We start from the raw sequence: 25,738 nt of genomic DNA, 5'->3' as shown, positions 1-25,738 counted from the left end.
GTGCTGCTCGACGATTAAAGGTCGATGCATATCTCACCGGCCCGGCCGGCCGGCTCAAGATGACAACCCTGGTTTTGGTCCTAGCGTTTACTAGCGGCAACCGTGTCAGACTTTGGAACCGAATTTCTTCTCTGGCCTTTCGAGAGCGCGTTGACAGTTCCCTGCTGTGCGTGGCACAAAAAAATGTTTTTAAGGGCTCCACAGCTCCTTAGGTAATTTATCCGTACCTCTCCTTTACTACACCATGGAAATAGGAAACGTTCCTGGCACTTAGTGAAACAGCATTGCACATCCTTATACAGGGTGGTCCACGCAATTGTTTCAAGTCATAACTCCGTTATTATTGCATTTACGAAAAAATGATAAAGGAGAAAGATAAATGGTTCGAAGAGCACTACATCTGTAGGCCTTTAAATTTTTTTTAGATGCAGCAGTGCATGTGCAATTAACAATTGCATCATTTCTTTAAATAGAAATGCATATTTTTTTGCACAGATCGATTCTTCCTTTCATTCTACGTAAAAAATGATTAGGGTACCATGGCAAAAAAATTATTAGATCTCGAGATATTTTCAAAAAATGTCTTTATTGAAGAAACACTTCATAACTATGTTGTAAAGGTAAACACCCTTTCGACATTGTTATCATAACAGAAACCGATTTGTACGAGTAAGCATTTCATAATTCAGTAGCAATTTACGTATCGTAAGTCGAGTACGAAAACTAAGATTTTGAAAAAGTGTAGCTGTATTTCACTAAATACAAGAAAATGTACGACATTTTTTGAAAATATCTCGAGATCTAATAATTTTTTTGCCATGGTATCCTAATCATTTTTTACGTAGAATGAAAGGAAGCATCGATCTGTGCAAAAAGATATGCATTTTTATTTAAAGAAATGATGCAATTGTTAATTGCACATGAACTGCTGCAATTGCACATGAATCGCACATCCTTATATGTATTTTATCATACGTAAATTATACATATAAAATTCTTTTTAAATAATTTATTATGTTATACGCAAATGTAATTTCTTGATGAAAATATATTAGAAACATCTTTATTCTGGAAATTCTCCCACCGGTTATAAAGTGTAAAAAAATTTTTTTAAATATGGTCGTATTCTACGATTCTTCCTGTTTGAAATTCCGTTTTTTAATTCGCGGAGCATCAAAAATTGCAAATATTGGGTGCTTAAAACTGTTATAAAAATATATTAGATTGGAGGGAAAGTTCTGCCGTATTTTAAAGAAAACATTTGAATCAATTTATAAAAATACGTGTTTAATATTATTCAATGATATAATTTCCATTATTTGTAAGGACTTGTTGCCATCTTTCAGGTAACCTGTGCATTCTCCTTTCCCAATGACTCAATAGATACTATTTTTACTAAGAAATTCCCGTGTGATTAACTCCATGATATTGGATGTAAGTTGTGGGTTATAGGAGTGGGCTAAGATATTAAACTGTTACCGCCCACTACTATACGATTGTAGGGGGTGACAAGACGCCATTTCGTATGGGTTCGAAGTGGTGACATTGTATTGATGGGAAGCTTAGAAGAAGGTTCCCCGGCAGGACTGCGGTGACGTATCTAGATACGAATGCGCGGCCGATTGGTTCAGAGTGGAAGAGGCAGGCCTTGTTTCACACGCATTTTCGGCTGAATTCGAAATATTGGCTACAGCGGTCACACATACTGTGTAGCATGACGGCCTTCGGCCTCAAAAATTGGGCCAACAGCCGCGGCAGAGATGGGGATAGGCATACCTACGATAGACTCGGTTTGTTTAGGTACCGTCCCCCGGCGCTGCTCTGTATGGAGCGGTTTATGATAGATTATTACTATTGAGCTGGAAGTCGGACAACATCTGTTTACTGTAAAGTAATTTGTAGACCCCGACCTCTTCGACGAATGTAAAAATGCTACACCCGAGCAATTAAAAAACGGTGACACTTCCAAAATCGTGAAATTAAAATTATTTCAAGGCTAGGTTGTACCTGTCCCCACAGCGACCCTCGTCTTTTACCCGAAAATAATATTTCGGATCGCGCTTTTTACCCCCACGCGAAGGACAATTCCGAGGTTTCTTCGTGACAGAAGTTCGCCGCAGGAGACATAACTAGAATTTCCCACTTGGCGGTAATGAGGCACATCATGTATCCTTGCATGTATGTGAACCATTAGAAATGTCACATTTATAGTCCATCAATTTTATGACGAGCAAAGTCAGATGAGGCGAGCGTAAAAATTAGTTTCTGCGACGTGTTTTTTAATTACGTTATGATCACCGTCCGACGAAATCATTACTATGTTTGCGTAGTTGGGTCTAGTTGGGCCTACAGGCGCGCCTGAGGTGGGAATAGGTTTGTTAGCGTAGTAATAAATTGTTATTTTGTTTGCTATAACGTTTAAATTCCTTAACAAGGTATTCCCCATCTATTACCACGAGGGACTCTGAAATGTTCTAGTTAACAGCTTTTGAAATAAATAACGACGAATTGTTTCACCGCACAGATTGTCATATGATATTCTTTCTTTTTCGTTAGCGTGGGAATAAATTGTTATTTTGTTTGTTATAACGTTTAAATTCCTTAACAAGATCTATTACCACGAGGAACTCAGAAAAGTTCTGGTTGATAGCTTTTTAAATTGTTACGGATTGGGACGGAGAATAAACTCTGCTGTGCGGGACGAGCACTTTATTCTACCGTCGAACGGTCGTCACTTACACTGAGTAATTTTACAAAAGAATATGTACAATGTGAAGCCCACAGGTTGGACTTCCGGTTATAATAAATGTATGAAACCGAGAGAATTGCAGAATTATTGTCAACTGAGCGGCTGAGAATCCAGATACCGAATCGCTGTAGCTAGACCGGTCCCACGACGCGCGACGTCTTAGCTACTAACTAACGATTTTAAGAGAGGAACTATTTCGCGATGTTGACGTTGGGAGATGAACTGACGATCTGATCGTCGGCGAGCCGCGAGCGGTTTCCTATCACCGCCGGAACGATGACTTGCCGGATTTGAACCCGGGCCAATAGAATGTCTATTATCGAGTCGATAATCGATCCGGCGGCGACAGCCTATGGCACGACTCGCCGTCGATCGACCGTCGATCTCGCGGCGACACGAGCACCCGCCAATAGTGGGGCGGCGCGGTGGATCTCGCGTACGAGATCTGTCGTCACGCGCAGCCAATCCCAAACATAAATAAATACAGCATGTTCATTCTGTCTTCGTACTGCCACGCCACGAGCCGGCCGACTAGCCTCTCTCGACGAGAATGTTCGCAGGCTAGTCGGCCGGCTTTAGCATTGGGCAGCGAACCCCTGGGGTTCTGGTAGCAGAGGACACGCTTTGCCTTTGTTCCGAGCCTCTCGAACCCTCTCTAATGGCTGTCCCGGACCCCAAAATGCTTATAAACGGGGAAAAAACGGCCGTTCGGCCGGCCGGTGAGATATGCATTGACCTTAACTAGGTGAGTCTGGACCCGGGTGGCAGGATGATCGGGTGCTGCTCGTCGTACGGTAGCAGCGAGTTTTTTTATCCGTCCCCCTACCCGGAGTATGCCATGACGGTCGAGGAACGGGGTCATAGGTCGGAGATGGCTTGATGTCCGTAAGGCTTGTCCTCGGGTGAGAGCGGAGATCTCTGTCCCGAACTCGTGCCGTTGCGCGACCTTGATCCAGCGGGTCTCTGCGTTCTGCAGCTCCTCCGGGCGCAGCGGAGGCGTCACTGCTGGTTTTGGCGAGGGTGATCGGCGCTCCCTCCACCGCAAACACCACGCGCTGATTCGTAGTAGGCGGTTCAAGGACGAGTATCGCTGTAGCAGCGTCTCCTTCTCGTCGTTCTTTAGCTGGATGTGCATGCAGGTGGAGGGTTACCGCTCTTCTTCGGCGGTGTCGAATTTCGGAGAAGTCGTGGCCCACGTTGGAGGAGGTTCCGTTAGCCAAACGGGTCCGTTCCACCAGAGCGGGTGGTGCGCCAGTTGGCTCGCTGGGATGCCTCGCGATGCGCAATCGCCTTGGTTGTCCTTGGTGTTGACGTGGTGTAGGCGGATGTCCGGCACAGTCGTCTGGACTTTGGACACCCGGTTGGCGACGCACAGTGGGCAATTTGGACGAAATCGGATTCAAAATCAAAGAACTTTCGATAGAAATGAGGTAGAGCGATGAAAATTTTTTTTAAATTAAAGCTGCAACTTTGTAGAATATGGGAAAAATAGGGAGATTATTACCATCCAATCATTTCAACGAAAAAATGACTTCATTAGTTTTTGTCACGAAAATCTATTTTTTGCAAAATCCTGAGGTCGTAGACAAATTTTGAGACCAGGTTTGAAATCAGCGTGAAAAAATCTATGGGAAATGATGTATAGCATGTTATAAAAAAATTTTTTCCGCGCGTGGTATTGGAAAAACTAAAATTTTCTTGAATTTGTGCGCGTTTAACGAATTTTCTCGAGGTTAAAAAACGTTCGTACCACAATCTCTCTATTTTTCCCATATTCGACAAAGTTGCAGCTTTCATTTAAAAAAAATTTCATTGCTCTACCTCATTCCTATCGAAAGTTCCTTGATTTTGAATCCGATTTAGTCCAAATTGCCCACTGTGCGACGTAGGTACGCCATCGCGTCGGTTCGCCGTGCAGCCAGGCCAGGCTGACCGTGGAGTCTGACCAGAGGTGGCTCGTGTCGATGGGTACTCGCAGCTCCCGGTGTAGGTGTGCCAGTAGCCTTCCCCCAGGACGGCGGCGCACAGCTCCAGTCGTGGGAGGGACACGCTTTGTAGCGGCGCTGTCTTTGTCTTCGCCGCGACCAAGGTGACTCGTGTCCCGTGTGGGCTACTGGCTCGGATCTACGCCACGGCGGCGTTGGCCTTTTCTGAGGCAACCACGAAGACGTGCAGCTGCTGCGTAGTTGACGTCGTCTCGGTCTCGAGCCATCGGGGAAGGCGCAGTTTGGTGAGGTCAGCTGCGTCGGCGGTGAGTCTCGTGCAGGCATCCGTGGCGGCGGGTGGGAGCTGCTCGTCCCAATCTAGTCGCTCCTGCCACAGCTGCTGGAGAAATATCTTTCCTCGGATGATGAATGGTGCCAGCTATCCGAGTCGGTCGAACAGTTTTGCCACCTGCGACAGGACGTAGCGCTTCGTTCCATTCGAAGGTGGAGGAGTTGGGGGACCTTGGAAGGAAATGGTCAAGGTGTCGTCGTGGGTGTGCCACTTTAACCCTAGTGCGCTGTATTCTAGCTCTGGATACCACGGCAGGGCTGAAGAGCTGGCAAGGTACTCGTCCGGTAGGTGCTTTGTCAGTGCGTTACTATTCGAGCTCCATTTCTTCAGGGTGAATTCGCCCGCCCTGCAGATGCCGACCAGCTCGGCCTGGGTTCTTAAGGCTTCCTCCTCGCTGTTGTCGCCCGAGAGGATGTCGTCCACGTAGGTGGCTTCCCGGAGTATAGTGGCGCCTCTCGGGAATTGGCTTTCTTCGTCGTCTGCGAGCTGCAGTAGAGTGCGGATGGCCAGGAAGGGGGCGCATGTGAGCCCGTAGGTGACTGTGGTGAGGTGGTACACCTGGATTTTATGTTCTCGGCTGTCCCGCCAGAGGATTCGCTGGAAGTCTCGGTCGTCCGGATGTATCTGGATCTGCCGGTACATCTTTTCGACGTCGGCGAGAAAGGCGATTTTGTGGCGCCTCCACCTCGGCAGCACGTCCATCAGGTTTCACTGCAGTTTGGGTCCGGCTGACAAGTGGTGGTTCTGCGATTGGCCAGTTGATGACGGCCGGGATCCGTTAAACACGACTCGTAGTTTGGCGCAGGCGCCAGTGCCCTTCATTACTCCGTGATGAGGGAGGTAGAACTGTGGTGTTCTGACGCACTCCGCGTCCCTCGGGACTTTCTGCATGTGGCCCAGCTGCAGGTATTCCCTCATAAAATTGTGATAGGCGTCACAGAAGGCAGGGCTGTCCCGGAGGCGTCGCTCGGTCGACAGCAGAATGCGCCGGGCGGTGTTGTGGCTCTCTCCTAAGCTGGGGGATGCGTCCTTGAAACAGAGACGTACCACGTAACGCTCGTCCGCCTGTCGGTAGTGGGTCCGACGGAAGGTCTTTTCGACTGCCTTTTCTTCTGCGGTCCGGTAGGTGGAGGTTGGCGCTGCTACCTCCTCTTGCTCCCAGAATCGTCGTACGAGAGAGGTCAAATCGTCTGTGGAGCAAGTGTGTGGTGGGCTCGGGTTGGCGATCGTCGTCTCGCCGTCGGCCCTGACAGAACCCACCCGAAAATCGTTTCCTGGGCGATAGGCGCGTATCGCCCGCCGCGGCGAATGCCCTCCAGCACGATCTGCGGGCATACGTCCGCCCCTAGTAGTAGCTCGATCGGCATGGTCGAGGTTGTCCTTGGCTCGGCGAGTGGCAGACCGACGGTATGAGGTCAGTGAGGCGTTTGGGCGGCACAGAAGGGCTGGTAGGCTGTCAGCCGAGAGATTATCAGCGCCTCCACCTTACACGACTGGCTGCAGACGGGCGTGGTCGGTGTCAGGGTCAGGTAGACTTTTCCTCGCGTGGTCGCTGTGACCTTGCCCCCTGCGCCGAGAACCAGCTGAGAGCTTGATGTGCGGGGAAATCGCATGCGCTGGACCAGGGACTCGCTGATCAACGACACCTCGGAGCAGGGGTCGATCATGGCTCGAGCGGTGAACGTCCGGTTCCCTGCAGCTGCGGTGACGAGGGCTGTGGCGAGTAGGACGGAGACCGTTTCCGTGGTCAGTTCGTGCCTCTTCGTGGTGTGGAGCGTCGCGACTGACTGCGAACTGCTCGGTTCGTTGGCCGCCTCGTGTAGCATCGTGTGATGTTTCTGGGCGCATCGCTGACACCTCTTAGCGGATGGGCAGGCCGTAGCGTTGTGCGGTCCGAGGCAGTTCCTGCACCAATGGCGACTTGTGACCGTCTGCAGTCGAGTTGCAGGGGTCAGAGCTTGGAAGGCGCTACAGAAGCAGAGGATGTGGTTCCCCTGGCACAGGTTGTAGCGCCTTGACCCTCGACGGCGGTGGCGTCCCGGGCATGGGAGCGCGCGTCCCCTGGCGGAACTCGGAGGCCTCGATGGTCCGGATCGTCGTCTCAAGAAACTTGAGGAGCTCTGAGAATGCTGAAGGCTCGACGCTGCATCCCAACGACTTCTCCCACTCCTCCAGGGTGTGTCGGTTCAGTCTCCGCACGGTGTGGTGGACGATCCAGTGTGACTCGTCGTTGACCGTGATGCCCAGGCTGTTCAGAACTGCCGCCACGTTGCACGTGGTGTTCAGCAGGACCTTCAGCTCGGTCGCGTTGTGGGTGGTGCACGGCTTTATGCTGTATAACGCGTCGAACTGAGCGGCGACCAGCAGACGACGGTTCTGGTACCGGTGCTCCAGCACTTCCCAGGCCTACGAGAAATTGGCGGCATTCGCAGGAATTCGCTGGACCAGCTGCGCAGCTTCTCCTGTGAGGCTCGCGGACAGGTAATGGAATCGCTCCGCGTCGGTCCAGGCCTCGTCGTTGACGACCAGGGACGTGAAGAGATCCCTGAATCGCGTCCATTCAGTGAATTGCCCGGAGAAAGTGGGCAGGGTGATGCGTGGCAGCGCCGAGCGTGGTCTGGGGCCTGATGTGGGTGGAGGTACGGCGGTCGACAGGGCCTGGGTCTGTTCGAAGTCGTCGAGCATCGCCAGTAGCTGACCACTCTGCACGCAGCACGCTCCCTCCGCTTGGTCGTAGAGGTCCAGCGTGAAATAGTCCGTTTCACGGTCGTCGGCGGTCGCTGCATTCACGATCTTGTCGTCATGGGCTTGAAACTGCACCCAGGCGGCGTCCAGATGAGCCAGTTTGGACTGGATCGTCCCCTTCGTTAAGTTGGCCTTCCCCAATTTCTTCAAGTTATCCACCGTCCGGGATATGCGTCCGAAGAGGACGTGTTGGTGAGACACTAGCGCAAAAACTTTATGACGGTCTGTTTCTTGCCGAAATGGTTCTTGCGTTACCGGTAACTCCGGTAAATAAATGATTTTGAACACTGTTCAAATTTAAACATGTGTAGTCTTTAGTGACCTATGAACGAATCTCAAGGGATTTTTGATATTGTTTGGCGTTGCCCGAAGGTCGGAGTCGCCGGGGGGCCGGGACCACTCAGAAATGAGCGCGCGAGGAGGCAAGGAGAGACGAAACGCGTGCCGCCGCGAGACGGAAATCTTCTACGCGGACGCCGAAAATCTTGACGCGAAGCAGAGTGCACGTTACGCGGCGCGGGAGATCGCGAGAATACTGCTACCGAATGATGCGAAATCGTGAGAGTCTCAGAGCGCGAGAGATGAGAATCTCTACTTATTGAGACGAGAGCGGACAGACGAGCAAACGTGCTAGAGCGATACCTTGCGATTGATGAGCGTTCAGAACGTTAAGAGGTCGAGAAGGCATACGCAGGTGCCTTAAATAACAAAGACCGTCGAATGTGGAGCACCGTGATTGGAGCTCGCACATCGGACGATCCTTGTTTGTCTCAATTTGAAGGATTCAAGCTGTGAAATTCGGCCAATGAGAATTGGAACGGTTGCTACGCGGTGTCGAGCAACGGCGACACGCGCTTTTGCCGCGTGTTGATATACGCGACAAAAACCGTATGAAATAGCGGTCGCCAGTTCGACAATAGGCACCGAATTCCACAGCTTGAATCCTGAACAGATATGTTAAAAATTGTTGATCTTACAGACGTGTAAAAAAAGGTGTTACCCTTTTTTCATTGAGTTATAAGTATAGAATTATAAAAGTATTAGGGGTACCCATAAGTAATCAATTATTTGCAAAGAATTTGTTTTGCCTATAGTTCTGTACCGATCGTTGAAGAGAAAACACGTATTCTGTTCAGTATTGGCAGAAAAAGGTAGCATTCAAACGAAGGTGTTCCGACCGTTGGTGATCGTTTCAAAATAGTTTTCGCGTTACGAACGCGCGATCGAGCGGCTGTTGTCTCGCTCGCGTAATCAGCCGTGTCACCGGCGACAAACACATCCGTTTGAATCTCACCTCGCGAGCAAAGGTGAACCGAATTCACCTATTAGAATAATAAGAGCAACCGTTCTTCCGACGTTTCGTGCGTTATCGTGCGCGACCGAGAGGACAGAATACGTTCTGACTTCGCAGCGCTCGCTTGCAGTAAAACTTCGCTCGTGAATTCGTCACCTATTTTCAATTCTTCATTTTCTCGCGGCATCGTCGCGTCCTATCTCGCTACAGTTTGTACCGCGATTTCCGTTATATTTCTTTGTTTGTGCCAACGGTGTGGCCTAGTCGTGTCGATAACCATTAAAGTGACTTTCAACAACTTTCGCGTTTCGTGCATATCACCTGCAGTCTCCGCCACTTTCCTCAGCGCTCAATTCTGAGTGGTCCCGGCCTCAGGCAATCGAACAATCGTTCAAGCCGAAACATATTCTTTTGCAGTTTTCGGTAAAGCAGCCTGTGTTCAAAATATTCTAAAAAGTATAATTTTTTTTTAAAACCTAATAAAATGGCGGCAACCGTACCTTCTGAGGATCATATTCGTCATTGCATACTTTTTCATTTTCATGCGGAATTTAATGCAACGGTAACAACAAAGAAAATTTGCGATGTTTATGGATGGAGATGTATGGGATGTTGAAGGTCAACAAGTGTCAACGTTGGTTAAGAAGGTTTGCTGCTGGTGATTATGATCTATCTGACAGGCCTCGAAGTGGAGTCCTGGTTACTAAATAAGTAACAAATGAACAATTTAAAATTGCATTTTTAGACAACAAAATTTAAACAATTAATTAAAAAATGATTACAAAAAATATATATTTATTAAGAGTATTATCAACGCATAAGAATCATTTTATAATGAATTTTAGTGCAAATTCCATCTCGATATCTCACCTTATCTTAGATACGGAGATATCTCGATATCTTATGTCACCTGTCCACGGAAGTGCCCGCAGGACGTGCTCCGAACGCGGCTGCAGTCGAACGAAGACTAAGCTCGCGAGGCGCGAGGCTCGGTCGCGGGGCGGTGAGCGAATATTGCAGGATTCGGGAATCGGGAATCCGGATCGCGAGGAGGGAGAGAGCTGGAGGCGCGGTGCGTTGCAGTGCCTGTGCTCACTGCTTTCGCCCGACTAGCCACCCCGAGAGAGACTCGCGGTACTGGGTTCACGCGCACACGGAAGTACCTGTAATGCCTGTTCGTCCAACACCAGCGTGCTCACGCACACACACACGGAAGTACCCGTAGAACGTGCGCGCTTACCACGCGGCTGCTAGCAGTCCGGAGCTCGGGGAAGTTCCTCCGAGAGCAGCTTCAGACAAACTCCGGTACTGTTTTTTTTTTATGAAGGAGTATAGGGTGGGAGGAGGTCTACGAGGCTAGGGAGCCGATCAGCTCGCGAGCATAGACCCTCACGCTACGAGTGCTGCGCCTGAGAGCCTTGGCTCTCTTATCAGCTGACTGAGTGGATGTGGGGTTATCTATACAAGTAAGAGGGGGAACAATTGGTTATTGGCGTGGGAAATTTTCAAAAACCCACATGAAACAGAAAAGCGAAATAAGCAGGAAATAGTGAGAGTGCGGGAGAGGTGGGAAAGTGCAGAGAAAATACATGTTCGGTCCCACACAGACCAAACGTGAGATTGACACCATCTCGAGACTCCTCGTGAGCGAGACCATTGAAAGGGCAATCGCATCGTACAAACAGTTTAGTTCTTTATCGCTCCCCATATCCTGCACACCTAATTATTAGACAATCTAAACACAGTTCCACCAAAGCACATCCCCACTCCGACGACCAAAATGCACCACCCACTAACCAATTAGAAAAGAGTCCGAGTTAACATTATACACGACACCGAACCCCAGATCACAAAAATCGCTCGCACCGAGAACACACAAAATTCGTTCGCACCGAGAACACAAAAATCGCTCGCATCGAGAACACAAAAATCGCTCGCACCGAGATCACGAAAATCGCTCGCACCGAGAACACAAAAATCGCTCGCACCAAAAACACGTCTATCGATCTCGAAAGGTTCTCGAACCATACTCGTTACATTCTTACATACTGTACCTTGTCGGTTAACTGTGCTTGTTAAGTTTGAAAATATATATTGAAGTTGTTGTTCCAAAACGTCGAGTTCATTTCAATTAGACGTTATTACCTCCTAACCTCGTCACGGCCCCGATTATCGTCACGAGCAAGCGGAAGGTGACTTACGACCCCGCGAAGTCCGGCATACGGACTTACGATATTTCGAACGCTTCAATGCAGAAAACTTGGACTGTCCAGTCCTCCGTTGGGCTTGGTGGGGAGAATCACCAAGTCGAGGGAGGAGGGAAAGAATCACATACGAGTGTGTAGATTGAATCTATAATAGCGAGATCCGCGGGGGCGGAAATAGAAGTGAGAGAGTAGTCATTTGAAAGCTAACGGAAATGGTATTCTAGCCCAATAGGGAAGTTTGCCTGGAGTGTAGTCACCAGTCATGCGAATCAAAGAATTATCATGATTATAGGATTTCGGACACTGGAGGGTGGAGTGAAGTTAAGACTGATCTGGTGAAAACTAAATCTATTATATATACACCGTCGCTTTATAATCGCAATGTTCCACGCAGTCGCGTCGCTTACTTTCGCACGAAAAATCCGCCCTCGTCCTCACTCACTCGCCTTATATCCTATGCTCACGCATTCTCCCTCTCTCGCTCACACACACACATACGACGCTTTTTGTAAATAACGATTCGCAATCAAGGGTTATTTCCCTAAGTGCAACGAACTCTGATCGCTCCTCGCGCCGACAATAAACGTGTTTACCTTTTAAAAGTCGGTTAGGCGATGCGGCCTTCAGAGTTCGGTGCCCCGGTAATACCGGTAAACACCGCAATTGTCTTATTCCTACACTCGGCCGTCCTGACTCGATGCCTGTTTACAGGTATCGAAAAACTAATCGATGGATTCATCGTCGCGTCCTGCCGTCTCGCACGCCCACGGTTTTACATGATCCGCTGCCGTGGAGGTTACCATAGGCCCTTCGTGGTCGCCTATTTTCTCTACCACGTATCGCTCGTTTCGCAAAGCCCTTACAATTTTATACGGCCCGAGAAATTTAGTCGCTAGCTTCTGTCCCGGCCCCTGTTGTGTCCGTTTCATGGCCACGATATCGTTTACCGCGTAGGGTTTCGCTTCCACTCTATTTTTATTTAACGTTTTCCTATTCTCGGCCTGAACCTTTTGGATATTTTCTTGCGCCGTCGCCCTAATTTCGTCGCGCTCTCTCTGGAACCCTTCTACCCATTCCTGTTCAAGCATTTGCCTAATTTTGGGGTATTCGCGCAGTCGCGGGTACGTGGAGAACAAGATGCTAAACGGGGTTGATCCCGTGGTCCGATGTACCATCGTATTCAGGCATACTTGTGACGTTTCGAGATGCTTATACCACTCGTCGCGTCTGGGATTGGCCATCTTCGTTAAGACGGGGATGAGAACGCGGTTGACACGCTCGGCGTGACCATTCGTCCGCGGGATACCGTTAGTGATCAGCTGATGTTCGATCCTTTCGCTTTCGCAATACTCTTTGAATTCCGAGGACGTGAACGCGGACCCTCGGTCTGAGACTCTATACCGCGGATTTCCGAAAATGACGGCCTGTTTACGCAGTCTGGACACTACTTCGGCCGCGCTGGTTGATTTCGTTGCGTACAACCATGTAAATTTCGAGAACGCGTCGATTACCACTAGGCTATGCCTGTAGCTCTTTTTTGTCGACGAAAGGGGGCCCAGATGGTCTATGCGGTATGTGTCCAGCGGTAGTTCTCCTTTATCTAGGGCATGTAGCATTCCCTCTAGCTTCCCACGCTTCCTTTCCGCGAAGGTACAAGCCACACAGTTTGTAACCACCTTTTCAATTTTCTTGGTTACGTTCGGTATGTAATAGTCTTTGTTTATTATTGCCAACGTCTTTGCTACCGCGAAGTGCCCTCTTTCGTGCGCTTGTCTAATGAGCTGCATTTGCATCATCTTCGGGACTACCAATAACGGTTCGCCTTCAATTTCCTTGAACAGCAGGCCTGACTTTATGACGTAACCCGGCATTTTGTGTTGTCGCGCCAGTTCCGCAATTTTTTCCATGTCGGAGTCCTCGCGCTGCGCCTTACGCAGTCTGGCGGTCCACGTGTCTACACGTATCGTAAACATACACGTCGCTAGCGGGTTTCGGCTAAGCAGGTCTACGTGACGCATACTGTTGGAGATTTCAACGAGGAAACGAGAGGAGGCAGATGGGTTTACAACCTCTATGTAAAATATGTTCTCTGTACATTGGGTTTATTTCTATATTTCGATTTTATTCTGTAACGAATAGGAGTTGTACATACAGGGTGAGTCACCAAACGTTAGCACCTCAAATATCTTTGTTGTTTCTAAAGATACGTAAAATATAGTGAGGACAAAGTTGAATGGTAAAATGGGGCTGGCACAATGCAAAAAAAATTTTGTTTTTATGTCATTTTTTTGGAGATATCAAGGTCACCTTGACTTTTTAAAAATGGAACCACCCTTTTTTAAACACCTACAATGATAGTCCCTTTCATTAGGAATTCAGTGACTATAATTAGTCCAAGGTGATTCAAGGTCAAGGACAGAAAAAACGTTCGAAATGATGGCCGTCTGTACATGCTGTGATGATACGCTGACGCATATCTTCAACTGTTGTTGGAGCATCCGTGTACACGCTCTCTTTTAGCAGACCCCATAAAAAGAAATCCAGTGGATTTAAATCAGGCGAACGTGCTGGCCATGAAACTGTTCCGCCTCGTCCAATACATCGATTTGGATATCGAGAATCCAACGTTTCTCTTGCTACTCGTGCATAATGAGCAGGACAACCGTCCTGTTGGTACCACATATCGTAGCGATTTTGTAAAGGGACATCTTCTAACAAAATTGGCAGATCTTCTTGCAAAAATTGAGCGTATTTCTGTCCCTTCATCATTCCGTTAACGAAATATGGTCCAATTACTTTGTCGTTCAAAATACCACACCACACGTTTACGCTCCATTGTCTTTGATGATCAATTTCTCGCAGCCAGTGGGGATTATCCACAGACCAATAATGGGCGTTCCGTAGATTAATTGAGCCATGATTAGTAAATGTTGCTTCGTCCGTAAACAAGACATTAGAAAAAAATGAATGATTTTGAAGCAATCCCCATTGACAAAAGTTAATTCTATTTTGAAAATCATTCCCGTGCAATTCTTGATGGAGCGATATGTGGAACGGATGAAATTTATGTCGGGCCAGAATTCGTACTACGCTACTTTGACTTATGCCTGCTTCCCGGGCAATTTTTCTCATACTCACGTGAGGATTGACAGCTATAGCTGCTAAAATATTAATTTCATTGTCTTCATTAGTCGTGGCATTCTTCCGTTTGTACTGTCTTGCATCTACACTTCCAGTACTTCGAAACAACCTGTACGTATTAGTGAAAGTATGTCTAGAAGGAGTGTTTCGCTCGGGGTACCTTTCTTCATAAAGTAGTCGGGCCTGCACTGCATTTTCTCTACATTCACAGTAAATCGTGATAGTAAATAAGAATGCTGAATAACATTGAAGGACATTAGTATGTTTACTTTAACTACGACCATTGTATGTTTACTATTTCCTACAAGTCTCAACCGTGATAAACGTATTCTGCTTCCATATTTTAGTTTTATACGTTTTTTCTGTCCTTGACCTTGAATGACCTTGGACTATTATAGTCACTGAATTCCTCATGAAAGGGACTATCATTGTAGGTGTTTAAAAAAGGGTGGTTCCATTTAAAAAAGTCAAGGTGACCTTGATATCTCCAAAAAAAATGACATAAAAACAAAATTTTTTTTGCATCGTGTCAGCCCCATTGTACCATTCAACTTTGTCCTTACCATATTTTACGTATCTTTAGAAACAACAAAGATATTTGAGGTGCTAACGTTTGGCGACTCACCCTGTATATGTAAATACACGACTCAGATGACTAGCTCGACGGCGCGTGCGCGACGTCGTCCCTGCGTCCCCTCCCGCGTGCCCGTGAGTCACGGGTGGATCGAGCAGCTCGGTGGCTCTCGCGGCCGCGCGGGGGACGGGCGACAGGAGCGATCGCGCTAACGGCCGATCGATGCAGTATCTGTACAATTGATCATCGATACGAATCAAGTGTGTGCTTCTCTCTATTCACCTTATGCCTATCGATCCGTCGGCCTTTTTCCTGCCACCCTGTTCCTCCGAACTGACGGAAATCTTTCAGATTATTGAAAGATCCGAAGAGTTCGTAACACATACTGTTACCCGTCCTGTGTTCGATGGTGTAGTCGAACTCCTCTAACAACAAGGCCCACTTTGGTACTCGTACACACAAATCTTTTTTGTTCATCGTTAAGGCGAACGCCTTGCAATCGGTGATTATTTTGAAAGGTATTCCGAGTAGATATATTCGGAATTTCTTTAACGCTTTTACTACCGCTAATATTTCTAACTCGTAGCTTGAATATCGTGCTTCCGCATCCGTCGTCTTTCCGCTACTATAGTACACTGAATGTAGTTTTCCGTCCTCCCTATCCCTCTGCAGCAATACCGCCCCGAAACCGAATTTCGACGGGTCCGTGTGGAGCTCTGTTTCTGCCGTCGGGCTATATAGTTTTAACACCGGCGATGAACTCAGCATTGCTTTCAGTTCGTTAATCGCGTCGGACTGCTCCTCGCCGAATTCGAACGCAACCCCTGCCTTTAACAATTTTGTCAGCGGTCTTGCCATCAGGGAGTATTGGGGGACAAATTTTCTGAAATAGCCGGCTAGGCCTAAGAAACTCTGCAATTGTTTCACGGTTCGCGGGTTTGGATAATGCCTTACAGCCTTTGTTTTGTTCTCTGACGGGCGTACCATGCCATTTTCTATAATGTGGCCCAGGAACTCGACTTTCGGCTGCAGGAACCGACATTTGCCCCAGTTTATTACGAGGGTCGCACGCGCTGCCGTATCTAACACGATCTTGAACTTTTCTAGACCCGATCTTTCATCTGCCGATGGTATGATCAGATCATCCATGTACGCCATTACTATATTTTCGGCTATTAATTTCCTAAAAACCGCGTTTATGAAACGTTGAAATACCGCGGGCGAGTTTGCTAGGCCGAAGGGCACCCGGCAGAACTCGTATTGTCCGTACGGCGTAACGAAGGACGTATACTCTCGGCTAGCCTCATCTACCTGCACATGGAAAAATCCATTCTTGAGGTCTAGCGTTGAAAATATTCTCGCCCCCTGTAACTTGTCTAGCTGGTCCTCGATCAGCGGGAGCGGATATCTATCTTTAACGATTTTCTTATTTAGCGCACGATAATCAACGCAAAGCCTTTTGGACCCGTTTTTTTTCTTAACGAGCACTATCGGGCTCGCGAATTCGGACAGGGATGGGCGTACGATGCCTTCCGCTAGCCAGTCCCGAATTTGCGCGTTCACTTCGTCCTTTTCGACCGGCGATAACCGCTTCGCACGTTGATATACCGGTTCTTCGTCGTGCAGAATTATTCTCATTTTTACCTCGCTCTCGTGTCCCTCGCGCGGTTTATATTCGTCGATTGGTTTGATTACTTCGCGACGCTGTTCCCTGTCCGCAATGTACGACACGTCTATCTTTGGCGTATCACACGCGATAATGTTGAAAACCTCGGGGATATTCTCCGACGCCGTGCTATCCCTTTCTGGTTTCGAAATCGTTACGCGACCGTTTTCTATGACTAGGTTTACCTTGTTTAGCATGTCGGCGCCCAAGATCAGCGCCGGCTGCATTAGTCGGTCGGCGACGACATGCACCGTTACGGGATACGCGTTCCCATCGATCACGACGTCCGAATCGAATGCCCCCCCCCCCCCCCACGTTTCGTTATCGTCGGAACCTATTCCGCGGAATCGCAATCTCGTGTGTCGTAGACGCGGCGCACTTATTTCCGCATGTGTAGAAGCGCGCATCAAGCAAAAATCGATGCCCGTGTCGATAGTCGCCGTTACCTGTAGACCGTGGATGAGTGCCTGTTTCTGGTACTTCGTCCCTCCTGACCAGGACGCGCTGTAGCTGCTTCTGGGAGGCGCCTTGGTAGGGCAGTTGGCCGAAACGTGTCCGTACCCTCGACATTCGAAGCACTTGACCCCTTTGTCACGTGTCGGGCAGTCGGTTAAGCGATGTCCCAGTAGTCCACAGCTGGGGCACCTTTTCCCTGGTTTCCTGGATTGCTGCCAACCCTGCGCCGCGGGTCTCCTGGTATCCTCGCGACGCGTTGGATAGTGTCTGCCCGGCTCGTCCCTCGCATAGCTCCTCCCGGCCTCCTCCTTCGCTGCACCCTCGTTCTGCACCCGCGTCTTCAGCGTCACTCGTTCAAACGCCTCCATCAAGGTCGCTGGTGACCTGAACCTCTGTATGAACGCCTGGTTCCGCAGCGTAGCGTCGGGGATGCCCTCGATGATGAGGTCCACCATCTCGTCCTCTTCTATGGGCACCATGTTAGCCAGGATGACCTTACGATGGAAATATTCACCGAAGGGTTCGCTCGGCTTCCAGGTGCAGTCTTCGAACGTCCGCCGCCGCACCGTTTTGCTGAGTCGACGGTGGAACATCTCCCGCATCCTCGCCATCAGCTCGCTCGTGGTCATCGCCAGGAACTCTGGCCTAGAATGGAACCACTCTAGGGTCTTTCCCCGTAACTTTCTGCCAACCAGTAGTTTTGACGCCTCCTCGTACAAATCGTATGTCGCTGCTAGAAGGCGTATTTGCTTTTCCCACCGCTCGAATTGGTTACCGTCACCGTCGTAATATGCCAGGAGATCTGCGATCGCCGTTATGCTCACGCCCTCCATGTGGTTTCGGGCGCTCCACGTCGACAACGACGGTTGTGGCACTGGCTGCGCTGGCACCTGCATCACGGGGTCTGACCTGAGGCCCATGCACTGCTGTTGCAGCAATCGTCGCATTTCCTCCAATTCCTATAGAAGTTCCGCCTCTCTCTGCGATACCGCTTGGTCGCTCTGCTTGACCTCGTCAACGTCGCCTACCATGATTCCTGCGCTGTTCGACGCTTCTAAAGTCCTTTCTATCAATTGCGCCTCCAATCCACCCACCGGCAAGTTCAATTCCTTGAGACTTTTCCGCAATTCCGCTCTCGACAACTGGTTCAGATCCGTTTCGCGCATTCGCTCCTGCACTTTGGTTTTTTCCGCAATACAATCGTTCACTTTTCGATTCTCAAATCCCGGACGAGCCACCAATTGTAGGATTTCGGACACTGGAAGGTGGAGTGAAGTTAAGACTGATCTGGTGAAAACTAAATCTATTATATATAGATCGTCGCTTTATAATCGCAATGTTCTACGCAGTCGCGTCGCTTACTTTCGCACGAAAAATCCGCCCTCGTCCTCACTCACTCGCCTTATATCCTATGCTCACGCATTCTCTCTCTCTCGCTCACACACACGGGTGATCCCCAGTTGGACTCCGACCGATTGGACACGTCCCGATTGGACTGTCCCGATTGGACTGTCCCGATTGGACGGGTTCCTTTTGGACTCCGTGCCGATTCGACTCGAGCCGTTTGGACGCCGTGCCGATTGAACTCGTATCGTTTGGACGCCGCACAGTGGGCAATTTGGACAAAATCGGATTCAAAATCAAGGAACTATCGATAGGAATGAGGTAGAGCGATGAAATTTTTTTAAAATGAAAGCTGCAACTTTGTAGAATATGGGAAAAATAGAGAGATTGTGGTACGAACGTTTTTTAACCTCGAGAAAATTCGTTAAACGCGAACAAATTCAAGAAAATTTTAGTTTTTCCAATACCACGCGCGGAAAAAATTTTTTTATAACATGCTATACATCATTTCCCATAGATTTTTTCACGCTGATTTCAAACCTGGTCTCAAAATTTGTCTACGACCTCAGGATTTTGCAAAAAATAGATTTTTGTGACAAAAACTAATGAAGTCATTTTTTCGTTCAAATGATTGGATGGTAATAATCTCTCTATTTTTCCCATATTCTACAAAGTTTCAGCTTTAATTTAAAAAAAGTTTCATCGCTCTACCTCATTTCTATCGAAAGTTCTTTGATTTTGAATCCGATTTCGTCCAAATTGCCCACTGTGCGCCGTGGCGGTTGGATACGTTACGTTCCCTAACCCTAACCCTTTTTTTCCGTGGGAAAATGCTTTACGCATACCCCGACTCCCTGGGGGGAGTCGGGGTTATGTGGGACTGCCCTTGGGGGAAATCCCCAAGGGGGTACTCACTAAAAACCCACGCCCACCTAAGCTAAAGGGGAGGTGCCTGGATCACGCGAGTACTCAACAGGGCGCCTCCCAGCTATCATCATACCCCGGGGGAGTGGTTAACCTCCCCCACTGCCTACGCTATAAGACCCCGGGCGGAGGGACCCGCCCGGTGTCCCCATCCCTGGAGCCTTCGGATTGGGCTTCCCGAGCCCCAGCTCGGTACACCCACAGCTCCCGGAGTCTTCGTGCCCCGCTCGGAGCCGGTATCCCGAAGGAACCGGCCCCGGCCGAGGCAAGAAGACGCCGCCACCGGAAGGAAGGGCCGTCGGAGGCGCGATCCGGCACGCCCTGACCCTTCCTTTCCCCAAACCCCCCACGCATCCCCCTCCCCAGTCGGGGAGGGACGGACCGACACCCCCCCACACCGGGAAACTAACCCGGGGGGTGTCGGCCTATCAAGGGGGGAGCTATGCTCCCCCCCGGGGGCCCGGGTCAGCTCACGCCCCGGGCCCCCAAGTTCACCGCCCCCAGTTGTGGGGGCATGACAGGGCGCGGGGAAACTCCCCGCGCCAACCCCACTCCGCCCCCCACCACCGGGGGCACACGTTGGCGCGGGGGAGACCCCCGCGCCCTCCCAGCCACCCTAACCCCATTTTTTTTTTTTTTTTTTTTTTTCGAGGAGGTAATCTCGTTACGGATACCCGAACCCCCCCCCCCCCGGGGGGGGGTGGTCCGGGTTATGTGGGACTCCTCGGCTGGTTGGTGCAACGCCGAGTATACCCACTAACTCCTCCCCGTCCGTCCCTAGACTCCTGGGGGCACCCGTGCTCTGCGCGCGCATGTCAATCCGGTGTGCCCCCGCCTTAGCATACCACCCAGGGGGGGGACGCGGCCCCCTCCCGTACCTACTCTATCCGAAGGCACCACGCAACGGACGACGTGGCGCCTTCCCCCCCTGTTAGGCCGCCCGATGAGCATCCGAGCCCCCGCCCGAGATGCCCGGCGGCCTCCGGGGACGCCGTTGGTGACCGAGTGTAAGGGGATATCCGATCCCCCGCCTCGAGATCATCAAGGGCGTCCCCGCTCGCGTCAGAGGCGTCGCAACGGGGGTACGCCCCCGGGGCGTACCCTGCGCCGCCTCCCCCCCCCCTTCGGCCGGGATCGTGATTACGCTCCCGATCCCGTTCCGCAGCCTCCTTCCGCAGCATAACCCGCTCGCAAACCACCCTAACCCCAACCTTAACCCTAACCCTAACCACAAAAATAAAAATTCAGATCCAAATTTAACAGATTCCAAATCATATTTAACCATATATTTCACAATATAATATCACCATATGTAGACTTCGAAAAGCAATGATTATAAAATTTACGGCGTCCAAACGCCATGAATCCAACCACTACGGCATCCAAACGGCACGAGTCGAATCGGCACGGCCTCCAAAAGGAACGCGTCCAATCGGGACGTGTCCAATCGGTCGGAGTCCACGTGGGACACCCCCCCACACACACATACGACGCTTTTTGAAAATAACGATTCGCAATCAAGGGATTTTTCCCTGGATGCAACGAACTCCGATCGCTCCTCGCGCCGACAATAGACGTGTTTACCTTTTAAAAGTCGGTTAGGCGATGCGGCCTTCAGAGTTCGTTGCCCCGGTAATCGCGGTTGTTCGTGGCTGGATCTATCCCAGAATGGGGGATTTCTGCTCGCGGTTGGTCGAACCGAAAGAACAACTAGTATTTTGATAAGTGAACACGTGGTATGGTCGTGTCTTTATTATAATTCACGCGGTCGCGCACTTCCTGTGAACGAATGTAACGCTACGGTTGACAATAAAGTCGGTTGAAATAGCTGGTGGGTTTAATGAAACCTTCGTAATACAAAAATCGGTCCGCGTGCGTGGCCCAAGGCAAAAACTAAGAAAATTTGGTCGCACGTGGCTTCTCTATAACGACAGAGACGGAAATGAGAGCGAGACGAACGCGTAACGGGCCGACGTTCGTCTTGCCTAGTCTTGGGGGAGGGGGTCGCCGGCGTAATTAATTGGCACGCGTGTGTGCGCTCGCACGGGAGTCGCGAATTGCGAAGTCGCGGACTCGGCCGAGTCGACGAATCGCGTCATTACGTTCGTGACGGCTGATCCGCCAAACCGGCGCGATGTTCAAATCTGAACAGCGGTAAACACCGCAATTGTCTTATTCCTACATGATCTTCGACATAGAAATTGAGAATGATGCTATCTATGTAATTACCCAGTAGTGGAAGATTGGCGAGAGTGTGCAGTTCCCTGGTAGGAAACCTGACCTCCTTATTGAGTATGAACTTCAAGATTTTTGATTGAATGATTTGAGCTTTCTTCCTGGATGCTTTGGGAAGAATCTTCCCAAACTTTTGAAGTATTCAATAGTGTTGTCTAGATATTTCGGAATTCTCCTGAAGAGGGTCACACGAGAGCGCCGAGAGAAGGTAGAGTAAATGGCGGTGTTTGGGAAGCGGCAACGATCTTCAAACCCGCGCGCGCTCAAGCGAGGCGCTAATTAGTTCCCGAGCACGTTCGTCTCCGCGAATCAGCGCACGGACTGATGCCCGCGAACATCCGCGAGCGATTCCCGGAATCGCCCTTCTTTTTCCGCGAACCGCGTTAGTTTGCGAGCCGCGAACATCCGCGAGCGATTCCCGGAATCGCCCTTCTTATTCCGCGAACCGTCTGCGTATCACCACGTGAAACCAGAACGTCTCTCGTCGAACCCTGATTCTCAACCGTACCGCGCTTACCGTGCGATTTATATAAATTGTATTAAACACGCATAATTTATTCAATTATGTACTGTAACGTGGATCTCTGCTCGCCGCGTGGGAAGTCGGGAGCGGGGTCCACTCCGGGAATTTATGGGCACAGAGGCGGGGCCACGTACGGCCGTGAGTACGCGGTCCTCCCGGTACTAACGGATTCTCGAAGGTTCCCAGAAACCGAAAAGAACCTGCTGCTCGGGCGCCAGGCACCGGAGGGGTGCCACGCGAAACGCGGAAGAAGTCCGCCCTTAGTAGAAGCTGAGAGCGGGAAGTGAACCTTCGGGAACCGCGAGAAGGACGAGAGGCGCGAAAAAGGTCGGGGGTTCGGACACGGAAGGGAGCGAGGACAGCCCTCACGGCAGGGCGGATCGCGCAGGTGAAAAGATCGAAGCCGAGCTGGGCTCTACAATTTTATTATCGTAAGGTCTTACAATGCCGCGGCCACGTGGCCGCACCCGAGAGCCCGCGCTCTTCGTACAAAGTTTGCGAGAAGATGGAGGGTTCGCAACGCGCAGTTGTCGATCGGTAAAATACGCCGCGGGGGTGCGGTAGATCGGCACGAGGATTGCCCCTCGCCGAAGCGAGAGGTTCGCGGCGCACAGGTGGTCGGCGCGATTACGGTATGACTGTCGCGGCGCGGTTTCGGTTCCGACGGACGGCGAACGCTCGGCGGAAAACTTCACGATATGCTACGCGACGGCTCGATAGGAATAACGCGAGAAGTAACGCGAGGAACGGACGATTGCAAACGTTAACGGCGGCAGCTCCTCCGAGGAAGACTTCCGTACGATATTTTTCCGGGAACTCGGCGTCGCGGCTCACAGTACCGACGGATCCGGTACGAGCGAAATGCACGAGGCGAGAAGCGCCTCGGCACGCGAAAACTCGGGGAACGAGACGCGATATTATCCGCCCGACGGGCGACCCGCGAGCTCGCGTTGCCGCGAGGGCACGGAATCGTCGTCGGCCGACCTCGTCGGTTCCCCGATAGAGCCTGGCGAACCAACTCGCGAAAGATTAGGGCGAAGGATCACAGTGTGGGCTTACCGTTTCGGCTATCGCTGCGGCAGTGGTATCCGTCTCCGGACCAGCAGTTTCTCTCCCGACTTCGGTAGATGTTCTCGCGTTACACCCGCGAGATAGAATCGCGATGCGCGAAGCGGCAAAATTTCCGAGTGGATTGGCCCGGTAATAATCGAGACTGCTCGCGGTATTCGAGATTACACTAGTATTCGCGCGATGCGGAAGCTGCCACTACAGTGATCCTTTCCGGCCCGTTCGCGCGACGGTAGGGTCCTCGTATCCCCACTCCGTGCCCTAGTCCGACTTTCCTCTAATTGGGCGCGCGACTCGCGCGAAAATCGTAACTCGCAGGACCGTGCCTACGTCGTGTCCTTGGGCCCCAGCCCTTACGCGAAAATCGTTCCAAAATCGAAACACGGGGCAGATCTTTGATCTCCCCTAGTATTGGGGGGGGGGCGCCTACACCACCCTCGCCGAGGCCCCCTTTGCAAGTGGCTAGGTGAGGCGGCGGCAGGACCGCGAAATATGTTGTTGGTTGGTCGACAGGGGCCTTCGTCCCGCTTCGTCACCTCCGGGTTGTCTGGCCCGTGTGTGGCGTCGTCCCTCCCTCGAAATTACCGGTGCACCGGATTTCCGTGTTGGCCATGGTTTGACGTAGGTGGTCCCGAGAAGCGCTGTGCCCTTTCCTCAGGTCGGCTGGATACGGGGGTGCCGTTAGCTTGCCTCGAACTTGCCGGGCTCGGCGCGCGCGAAATGCGTAAGAATACGAGTCTCCCGTCGATTCGGGAGTTCCTCGGGGAGCGCTTCCTAACCTATCGAGCCGTTGCGCTTCTTTGGGCTTCCGCGCTTTATGTAATCATAGTTTCGTTCTTACTGTACTATTAGTCTTAAGTTGGTGTCGTGATTAGTTTTTAAGTGACTCACGCAAGTGTAAATAAACGAGACATTAGATTTACTTTAAACACCACAGTGCTCGTGTCGTTAAAACTTAATTCCCTCCACGCTTCCCACTCCAAACTTCAACAAGAGTTAAACAGTACATAGCAGGTGCGTTCGAGTAAGTAGGAGTTTAAGAGTCTTAGTATCGAATGGGGTAAGCCCATTTTGTATAATTTATGCAGAATGGCCCTATGCCAGACGGTATTAAAGGCTTTGGATAAGTCCAAGAGAACCATTATGGTGTCGCTTCGAGTGTTCATCCCGTGAGCAATATGTTGAGATATTCTGCCAACCTGGTGGATGGTGGAGTGTCCTTGGCGAAAGCCAAATTGTTGGTTAATAAGAGTATCGTTAGATTTGACAAATTCGTCGATGTTATGGTATATCACGCGCTCAAGCAATTTGCCAGGAATGGGCAAAAGACTTATCGAACGATAGCTAGCCGGATCGATTGCGGGTTTACCTTGCTTGGTGAATAGGGATGACTTTAGCAGCCTTCCATGCAGCAGGAAAGTAACAAAGCTTAAAGGAGAATTTAAAAATATAATAAAGTTGGCAGAAGATTTTGTGCGATGTATTGGCCAGCATTGGAACGGTTATTTTGTCAGGACCAGGAGCCTTGCTGGTTTTCATCTTGCGAACCAATTCAATGATTTCCCTAGGGGAGTACAGCTTGGCCGTGACACAGTCTTCCCGGGTAGACCATTGGAAGTTGTCGTAGAAGGAGTTAACGTTCTGTTCATTCTTGGATACAATTCGAGAAGCTCTATTATGGACTTCAGCAAATGAGTCAGCTAAGGCATCAGATTTGTCGTGAGAATTGTGGATCTTGTTGCCATTGACTTCCAAGACGGGGGGAAAAGTTGAACGATTTTTGGCTACTGAATGGTATGTTGACCAGAATGTGGTATCTGGTTTTTTGAAGCTCTGTAACATTTTAGCCCAGGCATGCTGTCTAATTGCAGAGATTCGGTATCGAATCTGTTTAGTATATTCTTTTACTTGGAGAGTATGTAATTGGTCATTTGAGATTTGATAGAGCTGACGCATTTTTCTCCTGATCTTTATGAGTGAATTAAGGTGTCATAGCAAGGTAAATAGCACTCGGAGAATTTGCTAAGGTGAAGTCACGAGTAGCGGCATCTCGAAAGGATCCAGTACTCTCCCTGTACTTGTCCCAGTTAGTGGACAAGTAGAATAACGATCCAGACGCGGATGTGGTTTTAGAAAGAGAGACGGGTCTGTGTTCCGTTCCAAAGCAGTCCAAAGCAGCACACGAGAAGGAGTAGGACAGATGTGTAATAAAGAAGTCTATAATCGACGGTAGAGTCCGTGGCCTAGTAAAGGTAGGTGAGTTGGGGGCGATAACAATGAAGTTAGATTTAATCATGCACTTATAGAGGGTGGTACCGGCCTTGTTTGCCCTGGCGTTGTTCCAGAAGCGATGCTTGGCGTTCCAATCTTCACCGATTATATAGGGGGAGACGAAGTGTGTGATCAGTCTCAGGTCGTCTCCTGTTAGGGCTCGGCCAGGTTTGAAGTAGGTAATACCGACCAGAATGGATGGATAGTCAAGTCGGATTGCCAGGAATTCCAGATCAGTGTGGGTACGGACGACTGAAAATTCAA

General features: G+C 50.0%; 3 protein-coding genes across 3 annotated transcripts; all 3 read right to left on the bottom strand.

Annotated features, from left to right (window-relative positions):
• Positions 1–3,490: 3,490 nt before the first annotated feature.
• Positions 3,491–3,884, bottom strand: LOC143358828 (uncharacterized). The gene is made up of 2 exons (XM_076796303.1): positions 3,576–3,884; positions 3,491–3,529 (listed from the first exon to the last, which is right to left on the bottom strand). The coding sequence occupies exons 1-2, from the start codon at positions 3,882–3,884 to the stop codon at positions 3,491–3,493; spliced, it is 348 nt and encodes a 115-aa protein (XP_076652418.1).
• Positions 3,885–5,113: 1,229 nt separating this feature from the next.
• On the bottom strand, positions 5,114–5,668 carry LOC143358827 (uncharacterized). Its single transcript, XM_076796302.1, has one exon. It carries the CDS (start codon positions 5,666–5,668, stop codon positions 5,114–5,116), a length of 555 nt encoding a protein of 184 aa, XP_076652417.1.
• A 66-nt stretch (positions 5,669–5,734) lies between these two features.
• On the bottom strand, positions 5,735–18,056 carry LOC143358826 (uncharacterized). Its single transcript, XM_076796301.1, has 8 exons — positions 17,100–18,056; positions 15,380–16,874; positions 12,073–13,226; positions 8,027–8,093; positions 7,502–7,971; positions 6,999–7,432; positions 6,516–6,931; positions 5,735–6,351 (listed from the first exon to the last, which is right to left on the bottom strand). The coding sequence occupies exons 1-8, from the start codon at positions 18,054–18,056 to the stop codon at positions 5,735–5,737; spliced, it is 5,610 nt and encodes a 1,869-aa protein (XP_076652416.1).
• Positions 18,057–25,738: the final 7,682 nt, after the last annotated feature.

This window comes from Halictus rubicundus, chromosome 11 (assembly GCF_050948215.1).
Source record: "Halictus rubicundus isolate RS-2024b chromosome 11, iyHalRubi1_principal, whole genome shotgun sequence".
NCBI classification, from domain to species: domain Eukaryota; kingdom Metazoa; phylum Arthropoda; class Insecta; order Hymenoptera; family Halictidae; genus Halictus; species Halictus rubicundus.
Note: the sequence above shows the minus strand (reverse complement) of the source record. Positions and strands in the feature narration are given on the sequence as shown.